This window comes from Portunus trituberculatus, chromosome 25 (genome assembly GCF_017591435.1).
Source record: "Portunus trituberculatus isolate SZX2019 chromosome 25, ASM1759143v1, whole genome shotgun sequence".
Lineage (NCBI taxonomy): Eukaryota > Metazoa > Arthropoda > Malacostraca > Decapoda > Portunidae > Portunus > Portunus trituberculatus.
This window is the reverse complement of record NC_059279.1, coordinates 14,074,441-14,084,440: the sequence shown is the minus strand read 5'-3', so window position 1 is coordinate 14,084,440 and position 10,000 is coordinate 14,074,441. Positions and strand designations below refer to the sequence as shown.

General features: G+C 39.1%; 1 protein-coding gene across 9 annotated transcripts in view; it reads left to right on the top strand.

The window, feature by feature from the left end:
• Window positions 1–10,000, top strand: part of LOC123508920 (rhodopsin-like) — a 56,160-nt gene that overhangs the window by 30,654 nt on the left and 15,506 nt on the right. For 7 of the 9 annotated variants that reach the window (XM_045262954.1, XM_045262955.1, XM_045262953.1 and 4 more), the window contains 2 exons: window positions 1–26; window positions 8,355–8,503. The exon at window positions 1–26 is cut by the window's left edge and continues 43 nt beyond it. In XM_045262954.1, coding sequence (XP_045118889.1) covers window positions 1–26; window positions 8,355–8,503 — 175 coding nt within the window. The remainder of the gene's footprint in view (window positions 27–8,354; window positions 8,504–10,000) is intronic. The other 2 variants (XM_045262957.1, XM_045262956.1) reach the window with 1 other exon arrangement.

The window sequence follows — 10,000 nt, the reverse complement described above, 5'->3', positions numbered from 1 at the left end:
TTCAACTCCTTTCTGTGGTCAGACCAGTAAGTCAGCAAATTGATTTTTCATTCATTCATTCATTCATTCAGTCAGACAGTCAGTCAGTCAGGAGATCAATTTGCTCAATATACAATTTGGCAATCATGAAATACAACACGACAATGAATCATACCAGCCCTGGAGTCCGTCAGTTTTTTACACAGACACTCAGTAAGTCAGGACGTGCACGAGTTAGCATTAAATTTTGTTTATCAGTGGATGAGGTTATTGATCGAGTAATTAGTGTATCTTTAATTCAGTCCATAAGAAAGGCATTGATTATGCAGTCCAGTCACTTTAGTGGATCTTTTTCATGTTTTTTTTTTTTTTTTGTTGTCCTTGATGGTGCCTTTTTTTACAATGGAAAAATAATGTATCAGTCGGAGTTGCAAAGATAATGATAACGTATACAGCTACACAGTGAATTCGTAATTTAGTCAACTAATGAGTCAGTCAGTCATCCATTCACTCAATCAGCTATCTTGTAAGTGAGTCAGGTGTTGAGTCAATCAGTTAATCTCTCAGTCATCCTGGTATTTATTACCCATTTTTACTCATTTACTCAGTCAACCATCAAATGTCAGCCTCGTAATCAGTCGGTACTTATTCAGCAGTTTATTAGGATATTCAACAAAGTAATATGTTCATCAATTAGTCAGTCAGAATTGTCGGTGAGCCTGCGAGTCAGTCCACCAGTCAATCAGTCATTCACCGAGATATTACGTCATGCAAATTTATTCTAATTCATTTAATCAGTCAGTCATGCAGCCAATTATTCATTCAGCCACTCAGCCAATCCATCAGTCATTCAGCCAGTCACTAAGGCATTTTAATCAACCACTCAGACCGTCAGTCAGTCAGTCAGTCAGTCAGTCAGTCAGTCAGTCAGTCAGTCAGTCAGTCAGTCAGTCAGTCAGTCAGTCAGTCAGTCAGTCAGTCAGTCAGTCGGTGAGTCAGGCAACCAGAAAATCATGCCTCCAGAAAGTTTGTGGAAGTTTTATTTGTCGAGAAAGATTTTTGTCCTTCATTTTTCTCGTTTTTCCTGATATATGATATAGTTGCACATTTTTACTACTAGTGAATGAGAGAGAGAGAGAGAGAGAGAGAGAGAGAGAGAGAGAGAGAGAGAGAGAGAATATTAAGATACAAAAATATATACAACACAGCACATTTTTATTATTCGAAAGAGAGAGAGAGAGAGAGAGAGATTAAGATACAAAACATATTTATAACACAATTGCACATTTTTACTACTACTACAACGAGAGAGAGAGAGAGAGAGAGAGAGAGAGAGAGAGAGAGAGAGAGAGAGATGGTGGAACTGCGAAACGGCACAACATTACATAGGTACATAATATGCAAATCACAACATAAATTTTGCACCTAAGAGAGAGAAACGTATCTAAGCCGGGCACACATAGAGACACAGGGCAGCGCAGAGCAGGGCAGACGCAGGGCAGGGCAGAGCAACACAGGGCAGCATAGGCGTAGTGCGCACATAGAGCAGGATATTGTTTTGCTATACATAAGGCATTTCTACACGTGTTTTAACAGCAAAATTAGGAGCAGTAATGGTGGTGGTGGTGAAGGTGGTGGTGGTGGTGCTGGTGGTTGGAGGGAGTGGGGTTGAAAGACGGAATAGGTAAGAATTAGATGAAGACAAGGAAACTGGTACATGCTTAGAAATCTCTCTCTCTCTCTCTCTCTCTCTCTCTCTCTCTCTCTCTCTCTCTCAACCCAGTTTCTCTATTCCTACCTGTTAGTTTGTCCACTTATTTGTCTATGTATGTTTACCTATTCATTTATTTATCTGTTCATATATATATATATATATATATATATATATATATATATATATATATATATATATATATATATATATATATATATATATATATATATATATATATATATATATATATATATATATATATATATATATATATATATATATATATATATATAATTCAACTATACACTATAAACTCTCTCTCTCTCTCTCTCTCTCTCTCTCTCTCACTCACACACACACACACACACACACACACACACACACACACACACACATGCCAGTCTTACATTACATTTCATGAATATTCTTTCTTTTCCTTCCTGTCTCTCATTATCTTAACTTCTCTTTCAACGTCTTTTCATCTTCTCTTTCATCCTTCGAATACTTATAAATAGCCTTACCCCTTACATACTATCACAAATTTTCTCTCTCTCTCTCTCTCTCTCTCTCTCTCTCTCTCTCTCTCTCTCTCTCTCTCTCTCTCTCTCTCTCCCTCTCTCTCCCGCCCACGTCTCGCTGCCTTTCTGAATTAATGAGGTTTCAATGGATGCTATCGAGTTAGAGGAAACCCGAGCGGGCGTGAAGGAAATAACAGATATAAAATTCATTGACGTAGGTAGACTCCCTGTGTTGCTAGCTTGAGACCCGTGTCCCTTCATACTCTTCTACTTGTACGCTTATGTTGCACCTAACTCCTTCAGTACTGGAACGCATTTTTACCTTGAGTTTGGGTACAATGATACCATTTTATTGACATTAGGAAGGATCTATGAAGGTCAGAAGATTAATGACCACAGTCTTCACTATTTTCATCCTCCACATAAATTTCTGAAGCTGTATAAAATCACCAAATAGTAAGCAGAATGGATATGAAAGCGCGTCATGGTATTAAAGGGGTTAAACTTTGCAAAATATACATTGGAATACGTATAGGCATTTATAATGTTCCCACAGGTATATAAAAGTTTTTTTTCTTTCTTATGGTTTACATTGGTTTTTGGTCTTCTTTGATATTACAGTATTGAGAAACATTGATATCCTTGCCGCCAAATGTCAGTAACCGAAGATTACACTAACATTTCTTCCTTTATAACTTTTTTTAACATTACCTGTCCACGGTCTGAGTGCAGTTTGGGCTTCCTCACTAGGGGCAACGGTTTCCTGGCGGGTGGGCTTTAAGATAGGAGGTATCCCAAAAAGTATCCCCCTTAGCCCATAGATTCCATGAAAAGCCCACATGGTAGAAATAGAAAAAAAAATATCCTTCATTCCTTTAATATCAGTGCTCATAGATTTTATTTTCTTTCATTGACTTTATCACGTAGTTTTCCTCGCTTTTTGTTTCTTCTTTAACATTGCTATATTAATAGAAAGTATGTACCCTTCTATCGTAACACCAGTACCCGTTGGTTATATTTTCAAACTATTCTCTCTAATTATTTATTTGTTGTAGCTTAAAGACATTCAAATGAAAGTCTGAAAAAGATTGTAGATCCGCTTGTGTTAAGAACTGAAATGTACTATATATATTTTTCTTGTGGTATAATTAGTTTCTACTTACCTGCTCATTGCTCATTGCGACCACTTGCAACTCAAGAAAGATGCTCCAGATTGCCGTCTTCCCGGAAACACCCGCTCTCAGGTTTCCAGGTAATAGTGATGCTCGCGTACTATCTTTATTTATTATTTTTATTCGTTTATTTCTTTATTTATTTTATTTATGTTTGTTTATTTATCTATTCACTTTTTATTTATTTATTCATTTATTTGTTTATTTTATTTTATTTATTTATTTATTTATTTTTTTTAAGAGAGTCTTATTACTGGGTGTTTTAAAAAGTTGGTTATTTGTATTTTGTCATTTACCGTTATTATTAGTTTTTTGGGGGTACGCAGTCCTTGTCAAACTATTGCTAGAGTCATGAAGACACCCTTGAAACTTCCAATGATCTCCACTACAGCCTGGTAAAAGTAGTCCATCGAGATCGAACGCCGGTACATTTGCGTCTCCCTTGTTCTTCCTCATCACGGCGTTCTCAATCCCACCCACAGTCTGCAAGAAACAATAATCTCTTTAAATCAGAATAAGGAGCACTTTTTTCCACCGCCATAAGGTTCTTTAGAGGAGTGATGGATTGATATCATGGGCCTTGCCAGCACTCTCTACCGTTGTATCTTCCCTGCCTCCTTTACTTCTAGCTACTACATGCATTGATGACCTTCCCACGTACGCAGCCGATTCTTTTTTTCCCTGCAATCTCTAGTGCGGTAACGACGCTGCATCCGAATTAATATGCTACCATGGCTACCGCTTCTTCCTTAAAGCTCACTCCTCACATTGATCCACCAGCTGCCCCTCAATCTTCCCTGTAGAGCAATAGGTAAGTAAAGCACTCCTTCCTTATTGCTCCTCTTGTACAGTAGGTCTTGGGTTCATATCTGTGAGTCTTGCTGCCACGCTTCGTTTGAGACTTCAAGGTAACCATCGGAAATTGATCGCGGTGAGTCGTCCACATTACGCCTTATAACGCTTCCTATCCTCTGTTGACTTCCTAATGGCTGCCAGATCCGCCATCTCCCCAAGCCTGTCTCACTTTACGCCGTTCCTCGCTTATAAGGCTCTCCGCTAGTTTCAGGGTTTTGTTCTTTTGTTATGAAATACGAGTGAACCTACCTCCCCTACCTGTTCCCGCTGTCATCCTTATAATAAAAGTCACTCCGCGCTCCAGTTTCCATCTCATATGTTTCTCATCCCACGTAAATTGCTCAGAACTCCTTTCGGCTTTAGTTCACGTCTTTCCAGCTCTTTTTTTCCAACAATGATATGCACCTTTTTCATTTGATACTTCCTTTACCTTTCCTTTACCTTTCTTATCACGGGCTTCCACTTTGCCTCTCAGAATGTCCTTATACTCTTGACGTAAATATATCCTCTTATCCTTTCTCCATCCCTCCCTTTCTTCCATTCTCAGTCTTTTTTTTTTTCCATTCTCACGCCTTCCTCGTTCCTTAAATAATTTTCTCTCTTGATAATCACGCATCATTCTCTCTTTTATCCCCACACATATTCACCTGGGGCACCGAATTAATTTCTCGGTCATGTAGAATTTTTAAAAAGTTTCCCAAATCTCCAATTCCGAGCAAGCTTCTAACTTGGCTGGGAATGGGTAGAACTCAACTGTTGTTATCAAAATGGTCCTGAGAGGCTTAATACGATCTGTCTCTTTAGTAATCTCCAAATTCTCTCGATTCTGTCATCTTCCATGAGCTCCTTCTCACTCTAATCTCCATGTCATCCCTCTCTCTCTCTCTCTCTCTCTCTCTCTCTCTCTCTCTCTCTCTCTCTCTCTCTCTCTCTCTCTCTCTCTCTCTCTCTCTCTCTCTCTCTCTCTCTCTCTCTCTCTCTCTCTCTCTCTCTCTCTCTCTCTCTCTCTCTCTCTCTCTCTCTCTCTCTCTCTCTCTCTCTCTCTCTCTGGAGTATGTTTAATTTCATTGTTACTATGGATTTTACCTATTTCTTGGAGTAATTGCTTGTTAATTAATTATCTTTCCTTTTCCTTTCTTTCTCACTTTCCCCTTTAAGAGCCTATCTTCTTTCCTCTTATTTATTCAATTTTTTTCGTTATGCTCGTCTCTGATGTAGTGAACCTTCCAATCTTCACACGTACTTATACGTTTTTTTCTCTTTTGTTTTTCATTAGACATTTAATATTGGTGAAGGAAGGAAACCGTGAAGGATGAGGGAAAATAAGCGTGTAACGTTATGGTGGTGTGTAAGTGAAAGCAGGATGTTCCCGTAACTGGAGTTTATTTACAATACACCACAAGTCACTTGACACGAAGCACCAAAGTGGGGGGCCGCTGGGCTGTGGTGATGAGTGGTGTGTGTTGTGTCCACGCGGTGACAAGAAGGGCCGCCAGAATGGTAAGGGCGGCAGACAGCGAGGGAAGCCGGTGGTGAGCGACACGTGGGCCTTGGCGAGGGACAGGGCAAGAGGTGATGGTGAGCCCGTCAGTGGTGGTTGGTGAACTGCCTAGCGTCAAGCCCTCAGTGTCGTGGTCGCCTCACTTGACGCTCCGATTACTTGTTTACTCCGTACCGAGCAGATAATTAACTACTCTGCACTATTCCAACAGCCACTCAGCACGTTCTAGTAACAAAGTGTAAAAAAGTAACATAGCTCTGGCCTTCATATTTCATTTTTTTCTTATCTGAATTACTGAAAAACATTTTAGATTTGATCTTCTCCTCCGGTAAGCTTGATAAGGTGACTGCCTCCGTCCCGCCCACAGTCCATGAAGCAAAACACCCACAAGTGACACGTGACATGTAATGGAAGAAAAAACAAGATATGTAACTAAATCAAGAGAGAGAGAGAGAGAGAGAGAGAGAGAGAGAGAGAGAGAGATGTTACTTTTTCCTTTTACCACTCACCAGTTTGTTACCTAACCTCCTCTCGCTACTCGCGTTACTCACCCACTCACTCACTCACCTATTCATTCATTCATTCACTTACTCATTGACTTGCCTAATAGCTCTTTCACTCAATCATTCTCGTTTATTCATTGACGCATTCATTTAATTCCTCTCGCATCTATTCACTCACTCACACGCACACACCCACCTACCCACTCACTCACTGATGATTTTATTGCTCTCACAAGCCCCAAAATAGCACGCAATAATGTTTTCTCTCTCTCACATCTTTACCTCTCACACTCTTGCACTCTGTCATTCACTTTCCAATATCTCTTGGCTGCACTCTCAAAGTAACACAGAATCGTCCTCTCTCACACACTCACACCTCAGCATAATGCTCTCTATATTTCACTACAAAGTGCTCTCGCTCCACACACACACACACACACACACACACACACACACACACACACACACACACACACACACACACACACACACACACACACACACATACACAAAAGAAAAAAAAAAGAAAAAAAAAAAGATATACAAAGAAGACCTTGTGCTGTTGACAGAAGAAGATGAAAGGACAAGAGGACATGAAAAGAAAATCAGAATGAGGCAGTGTGTGAAGGATATTGGAAAATACAGTTTTCCACACAGAACGGTGGATAATGAAGTTGTTACAGCACATAATGTGCATAACTTTAAGGAAAAATTAGATAAATGGAGATATAGAGACAGGACACTATGAGCCTCGCTCGAACCCTGTATAATACAACTAGGTAAATACACACACACACACACACACACACACACACACACACACACACACCACATTATCTCTATCCTCTTCTCTATAATAGACATTCTTTTTTATTCTCCACTTTTGTCCACGATTTTTTTTTTTTTCTATCAGTAGAGTACATTTTCATACGTCTATCAGTTTTTTTCCCTCTCCTGTTACCAGTCCATATTTATTTCCCTCGTCAACAGTACTTCCTTATATCCACACTCTCATGTTTGCCATTCATTCATCAATAACTTCTACAACACGCTCCTATTATAACATTACTATCTTCCGTCTGGTCAGAACATATGCTGTTATACTGTCATTTCTATTTCCTCTTTATTATTCCGCCTATCGTCCAACTCACATAATACACAGAGTAATTCACAAAATTCACTGCCTCCTTTCATTCCAGGAAGACTCTGCTTCATTGACTTTATAATTAAATTTACAGAAATATGGTATAGTTTTTTTATTTTATTTATTTTTTTTATGTAGGAAGAGCACCAGCAATGGCAGAGAAAAATTACAATGAAAAAATCTCCACTATGATGTCGGACCAATACAGAGACGGAAGCCAGAGAATTACTGTAGTGTCCTGAAGCTTGTTTTTCCTAAGAATCTCCGGGTAATACAGTGGCTGACTATGAAAATATCATTCCAATATACTCCCATACACACATTTTCTGTATCTACACCACCAAACACTGCAACACCATCCTGTTTTTTTTTTTTTTTTTTTTTTAATATCATTCAGCATGTGCCTTTTTATTTTATCTCTCCTCCTTGCTCATTTTCTCTCTTAATGCAGGAGGTAACATGACATTCCCCTACCTACACAAAGCACCCAACACACAGCAATACAACCCGTGCTCTCAGTATCTCACACCACGTACAGTTTCTCCTATTCCCACTCTCTCGATGCAGGAGGTGGTGTGACACTTGCATACCTACACACACCACCAGACACGAAGCAACATCTTATATGACATGTACTATTGGAGAAACTATAACTTAATATGAGAAATGCGTGCAAAAGAAAATAATGGGAATTATTTTGACAGTATAAGAGAAGTGTTAATCCTCAGGTAAAATAACTCTTCACACACACACACACACACACACACACACACACACACACACACACACACACACACACACACACACACACACACACACACACACTTTTGCATTTTCATTACTCAAAATTATAAAAGATTAAGAATTTTTCTTCCTTTCTTCCGCCTACTACTACTACTACTACTACTACTACTACTACTCTCTCTCTCTCTCTCTCTCTCTCTCTCTCTCTCTCTCTCTCAACACAGAAGGTGGCGTGACTGGGAAGGCGTCAATCACTCTCTGGCGTCACGGGTGCCACCAGATGTTTGCCACAAGGTGCATCGACATTGGCACCAGTTTGAAGTGCCTCACCCTCTGTGGCACGCTCTTCTCGGCACGATCTACTTGCTCATAGGTATGGAGTAAGGAGAGCATTGTAAAGTAAAAGACAAGGATAGCAGTAACATTGTGTGAGGATAAGCTAGAAACTATGTGTGTGGGAAGAGTAGAGGAGCATGTATGAGGAAAAAGGAAGGTTGAGGAAGGCAGAATGATTATACTAGGGTAAGATAAAGCAGTAATAATGTGAGCAGGCTAAAGAAATATATGAAGGGGAAGGGGAAAGAAAGATTAAGGAAAGTAGAAATATATAAGGGTAAAGTAGAGGACTAGATATAAAAGAATACAAAGAAAAGAACGAATGAATAACGAAATTAGGCGTTAGGGAAAATAAAAAGCAAAACAGGTAGGAGAACGCAGGCAGAAGTTAGATGTAAATGGGGGAAAGTAAGAGAAATTCATATGTAAGAAAAGTAAGAGAAACGGGCAGAGAGAGAGAGAGAGAGAGAGAGAGAGAGAGAGAGAGAGAGAGCTGGGGAGACAAGTGAGAGAGAAGTTCAATTGATATTAACGGTAAAAAAGAGATGAACACAGATAAAAAGAATCACTGTGAGGAACAACTCTGAATGAAGAAAGAAAACAGGTGTGAGAGAAAAGAGAGAGGAACAGAGGTAAGGAGAAAGAGAGAGAGTCTAACAAGAGGAAAGCAGTATGAAAGAAAAGGGAGAGGAACAAAGAAGAGAAGGAAATATAAGAGGAACAGTTATGAGTGAAAAGAGAGGGAGAAAGGAGAACAGGTGTGAGTGGAAAGTGAGAATAACAGGTATTAAGAAAAGAACAGGTGAGAGACAACAACAAGAGGAACAGGCATGAAACACAAGAGGAAGAGGAGAGCGATGAGAGAGCTAGAGGAGAGAAAAAAGTGAGAGTAAAGACAGAGTATCAGATGGTATGAAGTATAAAAGAGAGAAAAATAAGGTGCAAGAGAGGGAGGAGACAGAAAAGAGAATTCAATTAAGGGATTAGAAAGAGGAATGTGAGAGAGGAAGGGTAGACTAGGAGGAAGGTAGTACTTACTTGTTGAAGTTGTATTATTATTTTTCCATAACCAGTAGTAGTAGTAGTAGTAGTAGTAGTAGTAGTAGTAGTAGTAGTAGTAGTAGTAGTAGTAGTAGTAGTAGTAATGGTAATAGTAATAATAGTAGTAGTATTAGTGGTAATAATGGTAGTAGTAGTAGTAATAGTAGTAGTAGTAGTAGTAGTAGTAATAGTAATAGTAGTAGTAGTAGTAGTAGTAGTAGTAGTAAAAATAGTAGTAGTAGTAGTAGTAGTAGTAGTAGTAGTAGTAGTAGTAGTAGTAGTAGTAGTAGTAGTAGTAGTAGTAGTAGTAGTAGTAGTAGTAGTAGTAATGGTAATTAATTCTTCCTCTCATCTCTATTCTGCCCAGCTCTCTAATACAAGAGTTAACCAGTATTCACAATCATTCATATCTTTCACCGGTAAGCTCTACAACTCCCTACCTGCTTCTGTATTTCCATCTTCCTACGACTTGACTTCGTTTAAAAGGGTGTTT